Source organism: Ursus arctos, unplaced genomic scaffold (assembly GCF_023065955.2).
Source record: "Ursus arctos isolate Adak ecotype North America unplaced genomic scaffold, UrsArc2.0 scaffold_25, whole genome shotgun sequence".
Taxonomy (NCBI): Eukaryota; Metazoa; Chordata; class Mammalia; order Carnivora; family Ursidae; genus Ursus; species Ursus arctos.
The window spans coordinates 26,074,573-26,092,929 of NW_026622930.1; the positions used below are offsets into that span (position 1 = coordinate 26,074,573).

At 50.8% G+C, this 18,357-nt stretch overlaps 1 protein-coding gene across 6 annotated transcripts in view; it reads left to right on the forward strand.

Moving 5' to 3' along the window:
* PGF (placental growth factor) overlaps positions 1-4,858 on the forward strand; it is a 48,112-nt gene extending 43,254 nt beyond the window's left edge. For 4 of the 6 annotated variants that reach the window (XM_048220045.2, XM_057318637.1, XM_057318635.1 and 1 more), the window contains 3 exons: positions 1,461-1,490; positions 1,598-1,660; positions 4,083-4,858. In XM_048220045.2, the coding sequence (XP_048076002.1) occupies positions 1,461-1,490; positions 1,598-1,660; positions 4,083-4,110 (121 nt within the window). In that variant the 3' untranslated portion in view covers positions 4,111-4,858. The remainder of the gene's footprint in view (positions 1-1,460; positions 1,491-1,597; positions 1,661-4,082) is intronic. The other 2 variants (XM_048220047.2, XM_048220046.2) reach the window with 1 other exon arrangement.
* The last annotated feature ends 13,499 nt before the right edge of the window (positions 4,859-18,357 follow it).

The window sequence follows — 18,357 nt, forward strand, 5'->3', positions numbered from 1 at the left end:
AGGTCCTGGGACCAGAAGACCGGGGGGTGACTGCCATTTATCGTGTGCACCTCTTCTGTGCCTAGCCTGCACTAGGCCCTTCAATGTTTTTTCAGTTATTCAACAAACACCTACTGACCGCCTGCTGTATGCCAGGCACTGTCCTAGGTGCTCGGGATGCAGTAGTGAGCAAGACAGACAAGGTCCCTCCTCTCATAACAACCCTAGGAGGTAGTAGGTACTATTGTCGTCCTCATTTTACAGATGAGGAAACTGAGGCTTGGAACAGTTAATTGTTGGCCACAGCGAGCGAGTGAGCCCCACCTTATCTAACGCCCGCGCCTGCCCTTTCTCGTGCTGCGTCTCCTGGCCATAACCGCATTCTTTCGGAGCCCCAGCACTGCCCTGGGCTTGCCCGGCCTACTGTCCAGGGCTCTGGCCACCCCTTTTGGACCTGAGCCCAGGCTCTAGGCCCTCTTCACCGTCCCTCTGCCGGAGGCCCTGCTTCAATCCGTTTCCTCCCTTCCGTCCTGGCCAGGGCTTAGCCATGTGACAATGGCTCAGTCGCGAGCCCTCCGGGCACAGTGCCGCTCGGTGACCTTTCATCGTCTATGTCGCCTTTGCCTTCGCAGCCACTCTTTTGGGGCAGGCAGACTGGGGAGACTGAGGCTGCAAGAGTGTCTTTGAAGGGTCCAAGATGGCAGAGACATGACCGGGCAGTCCAAGAGGCCCGTACCGGCCCGGGCAGTGCCCGGTGCTGGCTCCCGGGGGAGATAGCCGGCCTAGGGCAGCATTCCCTGGCGCCAGAGCGGACTGTTACCACACTGCCCACGTCCCCATCCCTGTTCCCAGGGGAGACTGAGGTCCTGTCCCCTTCCAATGGGCTGGGCAACAGGGACACCTTTCTTCTCACTTCTGGGCCACCAGCCACAGCCCCGCAGGCTGAGCCAGGACTTGCCTGGTGACTATGGAGCTGGCGCTCACCTCCCTTCATTCCACCCCCTGCAGTGGCATACATCCCCAGGGTGGCGGTGGCAGTTGTGCCCTGACAGGCAGAGCCTCAGCTGGTGGCAACCACCCTCCAGGGCCTTGCGCCTTATTCCCTGTCCTTGCAGAATCTCCCACAATGCACTCTGGGAGGAAGGTCAGGTGCAAGGGAAGGAAGTGAACGGAGAAAGTCAGCAGAGAACAAACTCAGAAGTCCACACACTTGATGCCAGGAGGCTGAGGAGCGCAGAAGGGGGTGGAAAGGGGCCCCAAGAGGAGATTCCTATCTCTCTTGGTGGGGTCACAAGAGCCTAGAGGGGAAGCTGAAGCCCAGAAGCCTCTGGCCATCCCTCCCTCGCCGGCTCCATCCTGCCCCCTAGTGGTGCCAGCACGAACTGCAGGACCCAGGCTCTGGAGGTCTGAGAGATGTCGGGGTGGCAGGGAGCCCTACTTACTGGTTTCCTGACTCTCCCCTGGTCTCTCTGTTTTCCCAGGCCTCTGTGGGAGAAGATGAAGCCAGAAAGGTAAGTGGCCTGGCTGGGGCTCCGGGCTATTCTTGGGCCTGCCAGCCCCTGTCCTAGCATGGGGGCCCCCCCAGCCACTTTGTCTTGACGCTTTTGGCTTATTGCAGGAGGAGACCCAAGGGCAGGGGGAAGAGGAAGAGAGAGAAGCAGAGACCCACAGACTGCCACCTGTGAGTGTGCGGAGGCGGGGACCAGGGATGGCAAGGAGGCCGGGCTAGAGGGGAGCCCCAGCCCTGCCACAGGGATCAGTGGTCGGGAAGGGGAAAAGCAAGGCCCAGGGCAGTCTTGGGGCAGAACAGGGAGCAAGGACCTCTCAGAGAATCTAGGGCCCAGGAAGCATCAGGGGACCCTGGTTCTTGATCAGGCTTAGCCTCGAGTCTTTTCATGGCCCTGAGCAAGTCAAGTCACCTCTCTGAGCCTTATTTCTCTCTATGTGTAGAAGGAGGGGAGCACTCAGTCATTCTACAGACATCTATGAAGCACTTACTGTGTGCCAGGCACCTCAGTGAACAAACCAACACCATACTTGCTCTTACAGTGCTTACATTCTAGTGATGAAAAGTCCGACAGCTACAGACGTACCCAGGGCTACGTCCTAGTGCCCCCAGGAAGGGGCAAACACCCCCTCCCCCGCCCATTGGCTCCCAGGCCCCTATTTTTGCCACCCCTCTGCTTCCCACCCATGCAGGGGACCTTGGGGGTCCACTAGCTTCCTCTTTCCCTCTCAATGTTCCCTGCCCATCTTGGCTTCACACCTGGAGGCCCAGGCTGGAGCCCAGGCCTGCGTGTGGCTGGGAGAGGATTCCAGAAGGGGAAAACCCACATCTGTGAGAGTAAATAGTAACAGGCACAGAAATTCAGTCACACGGTGGTTCTCCTTTAGAGCCTGCCTCTTCCCAGTGCCAGACCCCGGAAATCATTTCATACCACGTGACTGGAGCGGACCCATGTCCTACCCCATGAGCCCTCCCCTCCACAAATGGAGACTTGCACCCCATTCCATGAAGACAGGGATTCTGGGGATGTTGGTTCCCTGAATGTGTGTGGCCCTCATTTCTCTCTTGGGCCCAGGCACGGACTGGAAGGAGAAGCTGGCAGTGTGGTCATTGCGGGGCTCCCCCAGCCTGAGCCACCCAGGCGCCCCACCGTCTTTCACTTTAAAAAAGAAATGTGAACACTCTGCTTCAGTTGTCGCGTGTTTACATTGCTTCTTTCCCCCTTGACCTTGTGTTTCCCTTCCACTTCTCCCAGAGTAGCCTAACTTAATATGTTTTAATGTTCAGAAGTCCCTGACGTGTCACCTTGTCGTATTTATCTGCCCTGACCATGGTATATATACATTTGAATGATTTTCATTTTCCTGTGAACAGAAAACTCTAAGTTCAGTTCTCCCCTGGAATAAATCATCGCGGTGATTTTAGTAGTGCCGATCCATCGAAACAGCACAAATACATCGTATCTTAATACACGCGAAACATGAAACTCTAATCAGTCTCACCGGGAGTGCATCTCAGCGAGATGGGGTGGCTACCTCTTTTTAATTAGTTAATGAATCCATTAATGAATGTTACCTCTTGCCAGACTGAGACAGGATTCAGCATTAATTCCATTCTCATTTTTTAATAGATGGAAAGGTTGAGAAATCATGCTCACATAAATAAATAAATGGGACTAGATGTCACACAGTCATTTGAACTCCTTCCAAGTTATTTGCCAAAAGCCTCAAGGTGATCTGCTAACAAAAATCGCTTCTCTTGACATATTAGCTGACAATTTGGTTAAATTCTTCTTCAGTTTTGTTGAAAGCGGAAGACTTGGAAGCCACTTGACTTGCAAAAGCCTGTGGGCCTTATCTCCTGTCCTAACACCTCAGTATCTCAAGTTGTCCTTTCATTGTCCTTTAGTTGACTGTCCCCACCCCAGTACTTTTACCCTGGGGCAAAGCACTGACCCAGTTTAGGAAGGGGCAAGATGCTTCTTTCCTTCCCAGGAGGAGCAGGGCAGTTGTGGGTGGGGTGGTGGGGAAGCAGACCTCAGGCACTCTCACGCAGACGGTCTTCAGGCAGGGGATTCTGTGCAGGCTGAAGACCCGCTCTCTGAACAACATCAGTACTCACAGGCCCTTCGGACAATCTCCATCTGCATTTGGGTTGCTTATACCCCCCTTTAGGAGACTGCTGTCCTAGACTAACCAGAGACATTATTGCGTGGAGCCAGACTGGGTTTAAAGTTGGCTCTGTCACTGACTAGCTGTGTGACCTCGGACAAGTTTCTTAACCTCTCTGAGCCTTAAGTCGGTTTTAGGGTTTTTTTTGTTTTGTTTTGTCTTAGAAAGGGAGGTGATAACAGGGACTTTCTCATAAGAAGTTGTTAAAGAGCAATGAAAATGTGCTTAGCACAGGGCTGGGCACCGGGGTAAGGGCTTGGTGAAGGGTAACTTCTAGCTTCTTGGCCTTGGTGTAAGCAGGAATGCTGCAATCTCCCTGTGCTCCCTGTCCAAGCTTTCCCTCCAGGTTTGCCTCCCCTCCCATAGGAGGGACCCCCATCTTCACAGGGTGCTGATACCCCCTTTCTGTGTTTGGTCTCTGGCAGGTGCGGCCATACCGTTCCCCGGAGGTAACCGGCCCCTCAGAGGAGAGACGCCTCACCCCCGGCTCCTGTATTTATTACGGCCACACTCAGTTACCTCCCTGCTGACACCTGCCCTCTATTTATTAGCCAATTGTATCCCTGCTGAATGACTTGCTCCCTCCAAGATGAGGGGCAGGGAGGGACAGGACCCTCAGGAATTCAGTGCCTTAAACAGAACGTGAGAGAAAGAAGGCAGCCCCAGACCCGCGTGTGCTTCGGCTGGAGAAGAAGCAAGACCTGTGGCTTCGTGAGGGACAGCCAGGCCCCAGCGGGCTCCCCTGGAGTGGGAAAGAGCGGGACGGCCGCCTGGGCCCAGGCCTGGGGCTCCACGTGGACAAGCGACCCTGGCCTGGGGACGTAGGGGTAGAGGCGCCTGCTGTGGCGCCCTGGCCCAGGCTGCGCGGGAAGGCAGGCAGCAGATGGACCAGTCCTGCTGCTGCTTTGTCCGTTTGTCCGCCTGGCAGCCGCTCGGCACCCTGCAGACCCGACAGCTCAGTTGTGGAGGCCGGGGGTAGCCTGGGGGGGCCTCTGCCACGGCTTGTCCCCTAGGTCCCTCCTCACATCTTGTCACTGCTTGTGCTGGGACATTGTTCTTTATGGTCAAGACATCACCCCCTGCCCCTCTCAGGGACACAGGAAAGGAGGGGGCCCCAGGCTGGACGTGGAGCCAGCAGCCCCTGAGTGGCTGTCTGACTGCCAAGCCAGATTCTCTTGAATAAAGTATCCTAGTCTGGAAACAGCTTTTCGGGAGTGTGTCTGCGGAGAGGCGGCCCACAGCCGCAGAAAAAGGAAGCGGGACAGAAGAAGGGCCCAGGTGCTCAGGGCCACCCCCACAGCACCTTGTGGTACCTTCCCTGCCGCTTCAGGCAAAAGCCTGGGGTCTACTCCTCCCATCCTGAGGGGTTCCCAAGATGTAATCTTGGCCTCAAAGTGGGGGCCCCTGGCCCCAGCCACCCCTGAACAGGCTCAAATTCAAGAGCACACGCCTCTTCCCTTCCCCCAAGCCCCGCCCCCCACTCCACTCCATGGCCTGGCCCCCTGGCCCCTGAGTGAAGGGGGCTCCCAGGCTTCTCCCGGCCCTCCCTCGGAGGAGATGCCCCAGCTGCAACACTCCCACCCGCTCGTGCTGCTGAGCACAGGGGTCTGCAGATGCCTGGTTTCTTCTGTTTACCTCCCATCTTCCTCTGCTTTCCTCCTGAACACCGTGGCATGGAATGAGAAAAAGTTCTCTTTTTTTCTTTTTTCAGTCCAAACCACATACTGTCAGGTTCCCACCTGCCTGTGACCTGCCAGGCGTGCATGTTGTATGTGTTGCGGGGGGGAGGGGGTCCCCATTTCTGTCATCCGAGGCTGCTCAGGACAAACCCACAGGGACCAGGAGGGTAGGGGCTGGCCTCGGGCTCTGGAGGGAAGCCAGAGCTTTGGTCGGGTGCGGTGGGGTGGGGTGGGGTAGGGTAGGGTGGGGTGGGGTAGGGTGGAGCAGCACTGCTGAGGCAGCTGCCCTTGGCAGTGTCTTCACTGAGGCCTGGGCCCTCGTGGAGGATGCTTTGGTCAGAATGTGCTTCTGGCATGGTCACACAGGAGGTGTGGGCCAGCCTCGGGGGACATGCTGTGCAGGAGACATGCCCTTCTCTCCCGCTGGGCAGCTGCCATCCTGAGCCACTGCCTTTGACAGACTGAAAGCTGAGAAGAGTGCCCCTCCCCCTTGGTCAGGCCTCTGGTTCAGCTCCGGGGACCCCAGCCCAGCCCGTATAGCTTGTTCAAGGGCCTCAGCCTCACAGGGTTGCCCACTTGGAGGTCAGCCTCCCCTCCCAGGCCAACGACCCTGTAGAGAGTGGAGCAGAGACCAGAGAAGCTCCCGGAGGCCAGAAGGGAAAATCCGCATCAGTGGCTGGGAGGCTCCCGGCAGGAAGGAGCAGGAAGGGAACCCACTGGTCCATCTGACCATACTGGGTGCCCTTTCGGTCTCAGAGGGCGCTCTTCATTTGCTCACGATATGTTCGTGGAGCGCTGGCTGTGTACCCGGACACCGTCCCGGCACCTAGGACTCAGCGGGGAGTCCTTGCTCGCACGGGTCTGAGATTGGAGTCGAGAGACAGACCGTGGCCATGTGTTACCGGATATTGGGTGGCTTTTCTGTTCCTCAGATGGATGACTGGACTCAGGGCTGAGGAAAAGGGTCTTGAGTGTCTCACACTCTAAAACAGAGGGAAATAATTTGGGGCTGGACACATCTGCTTAACAGGACTTATCATGAGATGGCTGGTGTTTGCCAGCTCCAGACGCCACCCAGCACCTCCTTCCCCGTCTTCATAAGCAGAGGCTAGGGACGGGGAGTGGGGAGGCGAGGTCAGCGGAGACCTGGGTTGCTGGCCCCCTCCCCTCCTCTCCCTGGGCCTGGATTCACTGTGCAGGTGGTTAGCCCATGTGCTAGCTGGAGAGCGGCCGGGGGGAGTGGAGAACTGAAGCACGATGGGACAGAGACAGGGGCAGCCAGCAGGGGTTTCCCATGGGTCGGGGGGACAGGGTGGAAGGCAAACGGCCCTAGGCTGCCCTCCATCCTTCGGAGAAGAAAACCCGCAGGTGAGGAGGCTGTGGGCTGTGGGTGGAGGGTTGGGGCAATTGCTGAGTGGGGGCTGTCAGATACAGAGCTGGAAGGGGAGCACGTCAGGGAACAGTGCTGTGGGGTGCCCGGCGATGTGCCCCACAAGAAAGTTGGCCTCCAGATGCCCATCACAGCCAGAGAAGCCATGGCCACAGCTAAATAGTCCTTTCCCCCAGTCACTCCTTCCTGACCCTGTGTGAAAGAGCAGAAGGGAGCCGTAAAGAGGGCAAGGCAGGGGACAAGGGCAGGGCTTTCCAAGACTGGGTGAGGAGCTGGAATTCAGTTATAATGTAGAGGGAAACCATTGGAGGGTTGTGAGCTGGGGAGTGAAGTGATATTAGGTACATTTTTGAAAGATCTAGCGATTCTAGGGACACCAGGCTAGAGGCACAATAACCACTTTGAAGACTGTAGGAAATCTAGGCAGCCGATGACAGTGGCTTGGTCTAGGAGGTCCTGGGAAGCAGAGAAGTAGCATCTGGTCTTCATTCTGCATGTGAGCTGGTTTTCCTGATCAGCCCCTCACTCATGAGCATTCTCTGAGGCTCCCAGGAGCAGGCACGTTGTAGTAGATACACGTGTGAGGGGCGAACTATTTACCACGTGAAAGTCTAACCCGTTTCCCACTTAACAAAGAAAATCCCATTCTGCGAGACCGAAGGAGGAGAAGGAGAGAGGTCTTAGCTGGAGAGCCTAAGCTGATCTACCTAAGAACTAAGAGAACTAAGGGAAGCTGGAGAAGGGAAATAAAAGATCTCAGGGCTAGATCTAGAGAAAAAGCTTAGGGTTTTGATTGATGGCTTCAGGTCACTTGGGAAGTGAAGGAAGGGTTTTCGGGAATGTTCCTCATGGTGAAGACCCTAACGTTCTTTGAGAGACGCTCACTCAGAAAGACACCAGGCAGAGACCGAGCCCTGTGCAATACCGGATTCACTAGGGTTACGCAGAGAGAGGTAAGACCTTGTTTCTGATCTTAAAAAGTTGGTCAAAGGAATCAGATATGTGCAGGTGATTTTCATAGAAGGAAAGACGGCCACGTAGTTTAAGCAAACACAGGTGAAGTGCTACTGAAGAAAGCTGAGATATCAGGGATGATTGGTACGCGGGAAAAACCAGGGCCAGCTTTGCAAAGCCCGTGGCGCTCGAGCTGTGACTTGAGGAAAGGCTGACTGAGTGTGGGGAGATGACCGGGCAAGGCGTCTACTGGGAGGCGAAGTGTTAACAAAGAACCCAGAGGTGGAGAACCCACCGTGCTTTGGGATTTTTGAGTGGTGCGGTTTGGCTGATGTTTAAGGTACGTGAAACCGAAGAGTGATGGATAAGGCCAGACGGTGGCCCGGGCCTCGGATGCTATCCTAGGGAATTACAGTTTTGCTAGGCATTGGGAAGCACTGAGATTTTTTAAGCAGGAGAGTGACACAATTTTGGAATTCAAGGCTGAAAGAAAATTTACAAATAATCTATTTCCACCCCCTCTTTTTGCACATGAAGAAACTGAGGCCCAGGCTTGTCCAAAGCCCTGAAAGTTAAGTGAGCCGGAATTCAAACATTTATCAGGGAGTGAGATGAAGGAGAGGAAAAGGGGAGGAGAACTGTGTCTACTCCAAGCCTGAGAAGCGGGCCAGACATCTGTGAGGTGGGTCGGGTGGGTCGACAGAAGAGGCCCCTCCACAAACTCTGGAGGGAAATCAAGGCTCCAGACAGGGCAGTGACAGGACAGAGCCTTGGTGGGGAAAGATGGCTGCCTGTCAGCACCAGAGCCCAGCAGCTGTTTTCCCAGAGAAGGCCGACCCTTCCCTTTCCTGAGGGAAGCCTGGAGCGCTCCCCCTCCCCCTGACATTGGCTGTGACTAAGGCAGATGAAGGCCTGGCCCCCGCTAGCCGTCTGTGGGCCCCACCTCAGAGGCCATGGGGCTCCAGGCCAAAAAGATGGTGTGTTTCAAGTCCCTGAGGTCACTTCGTTACCACGGAGACCACCAGGCAGGAAGGCCAGGGCAGGGAGGAGGTTGAGGGCTTCCCCACAGCATTGGGCTGTTTCTCTGTTTCTCCCACTGACGGGGTTACCTGGGTGATGGAGACGGGGTCCTGCCACCCTACTGACCTCTCTCGGAGGCACTCTGGAGAATCAGCCCTGGTCTCGCCGGACTCCCCGACCCCATGCTGCAAGTCTGTCCCCTCTCCTGTCTCCTGTACGGCCCCCCGCCCCACCGTCAGCCGGGCCACCCATGCGGGCAACACGGTAACGGGAGCCTCTGTGCTCACACAGCGCTGGCTGTTTACAGACATGTGGCCGCCGGCCGCCCAGCTGGGGTCTGAGGTTTCGACTGCAATGGTGATACCCTCCCCTCGTTGAGCTCTTTATCCCTTTCAAAGCAGTCCCCGCCACAGTCCTCTTCTGAAGCCTGTAAAGTCTTCTCACTTGCCAGACAAGCTGGAAGGAAGTACTGAGAGGGTGAGAAATCTGCCCCAAGAATTTCAGCCCCGGCGTCTCTGGAAGGTCAGGGGAGCTGACAGCCGGCCACGGCTGCCTCGCGGCCAGGCCGGAAAGGCAGAAGCTGAGGCCTTGCAGGCTGATTCGCCTGTGGACCCAGGGGGCGGACCCAGGGCCAGCCGTGTGGGGTCATGGAGGCCCTCGCCCAGAGGGAGGGTCCAGTCAGAACCTGGGGGTGCATTCTGGAGCTGTCCCCAGATCCACTGGAGAGACAACTGCTCACCAGGCGTGGGGAGGCTGCGGGGCCGGGGACTGTTCTCCCGCAGCCAAGTTCCAAGCCCAAATCCGGGAGACTCCGGGTGCCTTTGGGACCCTTTAGAAACCAGTCCGAGCCAATCAGTGTAGTTCCAGCAACAAAGGCTCCACGTGGGCTGTTTCACTGAGACCCTGCATCTTCGTGTACGTGTGGACTTCCCTGCCACCCCCGCCCCCTTCCCCCGAGGATAAAATGTTCCTATCATCTTGGGAAAAGACTAATTGTTCTGCGGCTATAACTAGCAACTCTTAGAACCAGTGATAAACCTGGGTTATTCGACCCCTTGTTCCAGGAACCATGTTCCTAAACCCGCGTGCTTAACCAGTAACAGCACACCGTGAAAATAACCAGTCAGCAACAGCCGCGTCCCGTGCACCGCGCTTTGGGGCCGAAGGTCAACCAATTCCTGACCACTCTGAAAGCTGACCCACCCCTGAACCCCGTGCTGCCCGAAGCCTGTCTGAGGCTAGCCCTCTGCCTTGCTCAGACACCGTGCGCTCCGAGTACGGCTCTCCCTGGCTGCAGCAAGCCGTAAACTCAGCCTCTCGTGTCAGCCCCTGAGTGGTTACATCTTCCTTCCACACTCACCCCGGCCAAAGCCTTTCTTCTGACCTAGCACAGATTGAAATGAAGAATTTCATAATGAAGAATGTCAATGACATGAAGTTCTTCCAAAATCCAGAGAATGAGCAATACATTTTTTTTTCCAACTTTGATAGAAAGTTGGTCTAACCTGGGGCCAGAAGCCCCTTCCTTCTTATCCCTCTGCCCTCCTCCAACATCCCAGCTCCATCCTGGGCCCACGCGGAGCACCCACAAGACAAATAAACCTCTCTTTTGACAAAGGGGATCACTTCCTTTGGCACAATTTGTATTATGCTACATGAAGCTGAAAGACCCCCTTTCTTTCTTTCTTTCTTTCTTTTTTTTAAAGATTTTATTTATTTATTTGACACATAGAGAGGGAGCACAAGCAGGGGAACAGCAGGCAGAGGGAGAGGGAAAAACAGACTCCCCGCTGAGCAAGGAGCCCAATGCGGGGCTCGATCCCAATACCCTGGGATCATGACCTGAGCCGAAGGCAGCGGCTTAACTGAGCCACCCAGGCGCCCCGAGACCCCTTTTTCTACCATCAGACATGAAGGCAGGGAGAAAGGAAGTGATAAAGGAATCACCTTGCTACATATACTTAATTTTTGATATCAAAATGAGATTGTGGGACACCTGGGTGGCTCAGTCGGTTAAGCGCCTGCCTTCAGCTCAGGTCATGATCCTGGAGTCCCAGGATCCAGCCCCAAGTCAGGCTCCATGCTCAACGGGGAATCTGTTTCTCCCTCTCCCTTTGCCCTCCCTCTGTTCCTTCTCTCTCTCTCTCAAATAAATAAATGAGATTGTAATATACTCATTATTTTATAACTTGCTTTTTAAACTTAATATAGTATAGACATTCCCCATGACGTTAGATGCTCTTCAACGATTAGATTTTTTAGGGGCTGAATTGTACTGCATCATTTGGAAATCTCACAATTTGATTAATAGATCTATTACTGGATATTTAGGTTCTCTTTATTGTTGTTGTCATAAGAAACAGGGCTACGGTGAACATCCTTGTGGGTTTGTCTTTGTGTGTAGAAGTCGTTCTCATCATAAAAATAAAAACAGCAAAAATCAAACCCACATTCTCCTGGCAGGTGCCTCCCTACGCCCGTCTTATGCTTCAGAGCCACGTGCTTCGATAGTGGTCTACACTTTCGGTTTCTGTCTTGGCATTTCCACTCACTGCCACAGCTCAGCGCCGAGAAAGGGACTCCAGGGATTTCCACGGTGTCCATCAGCGTTTCCGGTTTGTATTTTACTCAACAGCATACGCTGTTCTTAGAATTAAGCTCCCAGTCCTCTCCCTCAGCCTGGAAGCCTCCGTGAGATCTGAGCTCTGCCCACCTCTAGCTTCATCCCATGTTAGCCCGGCCTCTAAGGTGCAACTTTCTTGCCTTTTACTAGTTCCTGGAATCTGTGGTGCCCCTCAGGGCCTTTGCTCATGCTATTTCCTCTGCCAGGAAATCCCTGCCCCCCTCCCACACCCAACGGTGCTGACTAATAAACATGTCAGCCACAGCTCAGCTCAAAGGCACTTCCTCAGGAAAGTCTCCCAAACACACCGGCCCATCAAACCGGGTCCTACTCCACCATGAGAGGTTATGGACACGGTCTACTTCCATGTGGCACTGATCACCATATTCTGAAAAATAATTCTATAATTTCATGTTATATATTTAATATATAATTTTTTAAATCTTAATGTCACAAATAATACACCAATTACCTTTGTTCCTTAAAAACAGAACATTAAAGGTATTGTAACGCCCACCTGCTCCCTCGCCCAGTCTGTGCCTTGCCTCCACTCCCTGATGACGGCGCCAAGGGGAGCCAAGCTGCCAAGGTTTGCTTCCTAGGGCTCCTACTTCCTGCCTGTGTAAGCTTCAGCAAAGTACTTAACTGCTTATCGAACTATTGAATTACTTAACTAAAACGGCCTCAGTCTTATCATCTGTAAAGTAAGCATTAATAACAGTCACTAATAATTTTTTTTTAGTAGTGTTGTTTTAACATTCATGTAAGGCGTTCTATGTTAGGTGATTAGGATGAGTGCCAGGCTCATGGTAAATGCCGAATAGATGTTAGCTATTAATATGTGTAATCGTTAATTTTATGTGTCAGCTTCACTGGGTCATGGGGTGCCCAGATGTTTGGTTAAACATTATTTCTGGAGAAATCATGTCGGGGCACTTGGGTGGTGCAATTGGTTGGGCATCCGACTCTTGGTTTCAGCTCGGGTCATGATCTCAGGGTCGTGGGATGGAGCCCCGCATCGGGCTCTGCCCTCAGCACAGAGTCTGCTTGAGGCTCTTTCTCCCTCTGTCCCTCCTCTCTCCGCTCTTGATCCGAAATACATAAATAGATAAATCTTAAAAAAGGAAAGAGAGAAAGAAAGAAAGGAAGAAAGTCTTTCCTGATGAGATTAGCACTTGAACTGGCGGACTGAGTAAGCAGATGGCCTTCCCCAGTGTTAGTGGGCGGCATCCAATCCACCGGACGCCTGAATAGAACAAATGGGTGGAGGAAGGGAGAATTCGCTCCCTGCCTGATTGAGCTGGGACACCGATCTTCTGCCCTTGGCCTGGGACTTAAACCGTTGGTGTTCCTGGTTCTCAAGGTTTGGACTTGGACTGGAACTTATCCTATCAGATTCCCTCGTTCTCAGGCCTTTAGATTCAGACTAGAACTATGCCCCAGACTTTTCTAGGTCTCTAGCTTGCAGATGGCAGCTCGTGGGTCTTCTCAGCTTCCATAATTGCATGAATCAATTTCTTATAATAAGAAATCTGTCTGCCTACCTATCTACCTATCTATCCTATTGGTTTTGTTTCTCTGGAGAATTCTAATACACTATAATATAGTGATGATGCATGGTATTGTGTGTGTATTTAACAAATATAAATATAAAAGACATCACATTGTAGGTAGCATTTAGGAACTGTTTTTACTCAACAATATGTTTTGAGATCTTGCATGTTCATACACATAGACTTAATTCTGGTTCATTCTTCTAAAATGCTGAATAATAGGGACACGTTGGGTGGCTCAGTCAGTTAAGCATCCAGCTCTCGATTTCAGCTCAGGTCATGGTTTCAGGGTTTTGAGATCGAGCCCTGTGTCGGGTTCCACGCTCAGCCGGGTGTCTGTGTGAGATTCTGTTCTCCCCCCTCTGCTCCTCCCCCAACTCATGCATGCTCGCTCTCTCTCTAAAATGAATAAATAGGGGCGCCTGGGTGTCTCAGCCATTAAGCTGAGTGTCTGCCTTTGGCTCAGGTCATGATCCCAGGGTCCTGGGATTGCGAGCCCCACATGGGGCTCCCTGCTCAGCAGGAAGCCTGCTTCTCCCTCTCCCACTCCCCCTGCTTGTGTTCCCCCTCTCGCTGTCTCTCTCTCTGTCAAATAAATAAATAAAAATTTAAAAAAAAGTATCTAGAAGTAGAACTTGATAGGTCATAGATTATGTGTATTTCTACTTCAAATGGTCAAAACCAAACTCCAAAATGTATAATTACATATTCCTCCCCACCAGGAATATTTAAAAGGCACTTTCTACCCAAAGATCGCTGACATTCTTTGATGCTTTCTTCTAAAAACTTGAGGTTGTTCTGGTTCTTTTTCATCTAGAATTTTAAGCTGGGATTTATTTTTTATTCGCGTAAGAATTAATTTTTCCCACAGGTTAATTTAATTGTGTCAATAACTTTCATGAAGAATCCATCCTCTCCCACTGATTTGAAATGGCTTCTTTATCCTAAGCCAAATCCCTCTAGGTGCATGCGTTTGGTTTTGGGCTCTATTCTATTCTTATCATCTATTGAATGTACCCTTCACCTGTTTTTAAAATTGCAGCTTTATGTGTATCTTTTGGTCTGGTAAGGCGAGCTCCTAACCCTCACCATTTGCTCTTTCTCGAGCAGCTACTGTTGCACACTTATAAACACTGTGTATAATCACCATGAGACCTTATGCAGCTGCACATCTACGTTTTATTATTGGTTTTCTCCCTTAGGAATGAGAGCTTCAAGGAGGGTTTTTTTTTTTTTTTAAGATTTTATTTATTTATTTGACAGAGAGAGACAGCCAGCGAGAGAGGGAACACAAGCAGGGGTATGGGAGAGGAAGAAGCAGGCTCATAGCGGAGGAGCCTGATGTGGGGCTCCATCCCAGAATGCCAGGATCACGCCCTGAGCCGAAGACAGGCGCTTAACCGCTGTGCCACCCAGGCGCCCCCAAGGAGGGGTGTTTTGTTTTGTTTTGTTCACCACTGTATCCTCAGTACCTAGAATAGAGTCTAACCCTCCATAAGTTTTTGTGAAGTGAATGAATAAACATAGAAATTTTAGAAGCATCCTCTCAAGCTCTATGAAGAGATCTTTTGGGATTTTGACCGGGATGACATTGGAATTTTAAATTAATCGTGGGGGGGGGAGAATCGGCATCTTTACAATGGTACCCATTCTATTACAAAACACAACACATCTCTCCGTTTATTTGGTCTTTTTTGTGTCTTTCAACATAATTTTATTGTTTTCTCCATGAAAGTCTTATAGATTTCTGATTAGTTTATTCATAAGTATTTTGTAGTTTTTGTTACTATGGTGAATGGGATTTAAACATTATTGTTACATTTTCAAATTGTTCTTGCTGATCTACGGGAAAGCTCCTGATTTATAACCAGCCACTGTGCTGAACCCCTCAATTGTTGCTCTGGGTTTTCCAGGTAGATAGTCACATTATCACAAGTAATGGCAACTTGGCCTCTTCTTTCCCCATCTTTAAACCTCTTGTTTTAGTTGCATCAGTTGTAACGTCCAGTGTATTTTGGAAAAGCAGAGGCACTGGTTCACTTCTGACTGCACGGGGTGTATCATTCCAGATGGGTCAGGGTAGGCTGCAATAATAACAAAAAATTCCAAATCTTTGGCTTTACGCAATAATTTTGTTTCTCGTTCAAATTCTCATTTACACCTCTCGTCCAACACAAGTCACGGGGCAGGGAGGAGTTCCTTGTTGTTTCTCAGAGACTCAGGCTGATGGAGGCCTTGTGCCTCCGTGGGCACTGCTGTCATGATCGCTGTGGTAGGAGGGAAGGGCCAGCGTGAATTAAGCCCTGGCTTTTGAAGCTTCCATCCTGACAGTCACTCTTGTTCTGTCCATTAGCCTTTCAGAGCAAGTCCCCCGGCCAAACCCCTTCCAAAGGGGCAGAGAAGGTGATCCTACCAGGTGCCAGAAGGACATCTGGACTGCGGGAAACCTTCTACGGAGCTGCCATTACATATGCTGCTTGCCCTACGTTTCTGGCAGATAACCCTTTCTCAAGTGAAGAAGTAGGTTCGTAAGTTTGTTTAGAGTTGTTAAGCAAAGAGTTTGTTCTTATCATGAGTGCGAATTACATTTTATGAAATGGTTTTATGCCATTTGTTCGATGTGCGAATGCCGTTTTTCTCCCTTAATTTGTTGAGGCACTTGTGCACACCATTTCTCCACCCAGAACATTCTCCTGCACTTTTCCTGATTAATTTTTTCTCATCCCTTGGAGCTCATTCATTCATTCCGCAAATGTTTATGGAGCAATATTACGTACCAGATGCAGGTCGAGCTTGGAGTCGGTCAGTGAGCACAGCAGATAAATGTTCTTGCCCCTGTGGTTCTTCCCTGGCGGCAAGGAAAGAAAATAAACATAGAGAAGTAAGTAAGTAAGTGATATTGCATGCCACTGGGGTTGCGTACGACGGCAGAAGCAGGGCAGGGTAAGGGAGATGGGGTGTTGGGAGGGTGTAGTCAGAGTGGGTGTCTCAAGAAAGTGACAGCAGGGCAATGACTTGAAGCAAGGCTGCGGTTTACCAGGCAGAGGGCCAAAGGCAGACTATTCCAGGCAGAGGGTAGCTGCAAGGCAAAGCCTCTGCGGGTGGGAGCTGCAAGATTTGTTCTAGAAGTAGCGAGAAAGCTCGAGTGCTTGGTGTTGAGTGAATGAGGTTGGAAGGAGATGAAGCTGCAGAAATAATGGAGAAGGGTGACCATGAGAGCCTTGGAGGTCATAGTAGAGCCTCTGAGTTTTTCTCAGTGGAAGGATGGGAGCCCTTGCAGACTTTGGAGCAGAAGAGGGACAGGACCTGACTCGTGCGTTGGAAGGATCAGCAGGAAGCCAGGAGGACTCTCCGACAGCAAATCAGGGATGTGGTGGAGACGCCCCTACTAAAGTCATCCAGCGGAGGTGGAGGTGAGAAGTGGCGGTAGTGAGCAGCGCTCAGAGTCTGGATATATTTTGTGGGAAACATACCATTCTAATGGATTGGATAAAGAGTGTGAGAAAATAGGAGAAGCCAGGATGGCTCCAAAGTTTTTGGCCTGAGCCACTGGAAGGATGGAGTCGGAAGAGGCTTTAGATGGGGGTTTCAGGTCAGGGAAGATCAAGAATTTAGTGTTTTTCTTTTTCGTTATGATAATTTTTAAATTGAGATATAATTCAGATACCATTCACTTCTTTAAAATGTGAATTTGGGGGACTCCTGTGTGGCTCAGTTGGTTAAGTGTCTGCCTTTGGCTTGAGTCCTGATCCTAGGGTCCTGGGATCAAGCCCCACAGGGGGCTCCTTGCTCAGCAGGGAACCTGCTTCTCCCTCTGCCTCTGTTCCCCCTGCTTGAGCACTTGTGTTCTGTCTCTCTCTGACAAATAAATAAAATTTTTTTAAAAATTTGAATTTGGTGGTTCTTAGTATACTTACAAATGTTACAACCATCTCACTATTTCCAGAACATTTGTTGAACCAGAAAAGGAATCCATATTCCTTAGCCACTCCCCCATTCCCCTCTCCCGAAATCTATTTTCTGTCCCTATGGACTTGCCTGTTCTAGAAATTTTATATAAATGGACTCATACAATATGGGGTCTTTTGTGTCTGCTTTCTTTTACTCAGCATATGTTTTTAAGGTTTCCCCACCCATCGTACTTAATTATTTTTATGGCCAGATAATACTCCGTTACATGGATATGACATATTTTATTTATCTAGTCATTGGTTGATGGATGTTTGGATTATTTCCACTTTTTGACGATTAAGAATGATGCCACTCTAAACATTCATGTGTAAGTTTTCATGTGAGCATATGTGTTTAGTTTTCTTGAGTATAGAGAGACCCATGAGTGGATTGCTCAGCCATATGGTAACTCTTTCTGAAGAACGTTCAAATTGCTTTCCAAAGCAGCCGCACCATTTTACCCCCTGACCAGCGATGTGTCATAGTTCCAACCTCCCCAGATCCTTGTCAACACTTGCTATTGTCTTTCTTTTTATCATAGCCTCTTAGTGGATGGGAAGTGGCATCTCACTGTGATTTTAATTTGTATTCCACTAATGACTAAGTGCTTCATGGCCATTTGTCTATCTTCTCTGAAGAACTGTTTACTCAAATCCTTTGCCTATTTTCAATTGGATTGTCATTTTATTGTTGAATAGTAAGAGTTCTTGTTATATTCTGGATGCTAGGCCCTTATCAGATTAATGATTTACAGATGTTTTCTCCAATTCTGTAGGCTGTGTTTTAAGACCTTACTTCTGGACTTGTTGAATTTGAGATGTTTTATTAGACTATTAAATACTTAAGTCTGGTAGAGAGGCGAAGGCTAAGACATACAGAAGATAGAAGATATCTGTAAATAGATAAATAGATATACAGAACCAACAGCATATAGAAGAATGCTGTTTAAAATTATAAGACTAGGTGCAATCCTCATCGAGACAGTAAGGAGGGGGGCGCCTGGGTGGCTCAGTCGGTTGAGCGTCTGCCTTTGGCTCAGGTCATGATCCCAGGGTCCTGGAATCGAGCCCCTGTGTTGGGCTCCCTGCTTAGTGGGGAGCCTGCTTCTCCCTCTTCCTCTGCCCCTCTCCCTGCTCGTGCTTTCTTGTTCTGTCAAATAAAATCTGAAAAAAAAAAAATGTAAGGATGGAGAGAAAGGAAAACATCAAGGACTGAACCCCGGGCCACTGTAACACTCAGAAGATGAAGAGGAGGAGAAGAGCCATCAAAGGAGACTGAGAAGGGGCTGCCAGTGAGTCAGGAGGCAACCAGGAGGGCGTGGTTCCAGAAGCCTAGAGAGAAAGGCATGATCACCTAGGCTGGATGCTTCTGAGAGGTCAAGGAAAGTGAGGACCAAGAAATGACCATTGGGTTTAGCAACCAGAGAATCACTGGTAACTTGACCAAGAGCAATTTCATTTTTGTAAAGATTTTATTTATTAGCAGCGGGAGGGGCAGAGGGAGAGGGAGAGAATCTCGAGTCAACTCCCC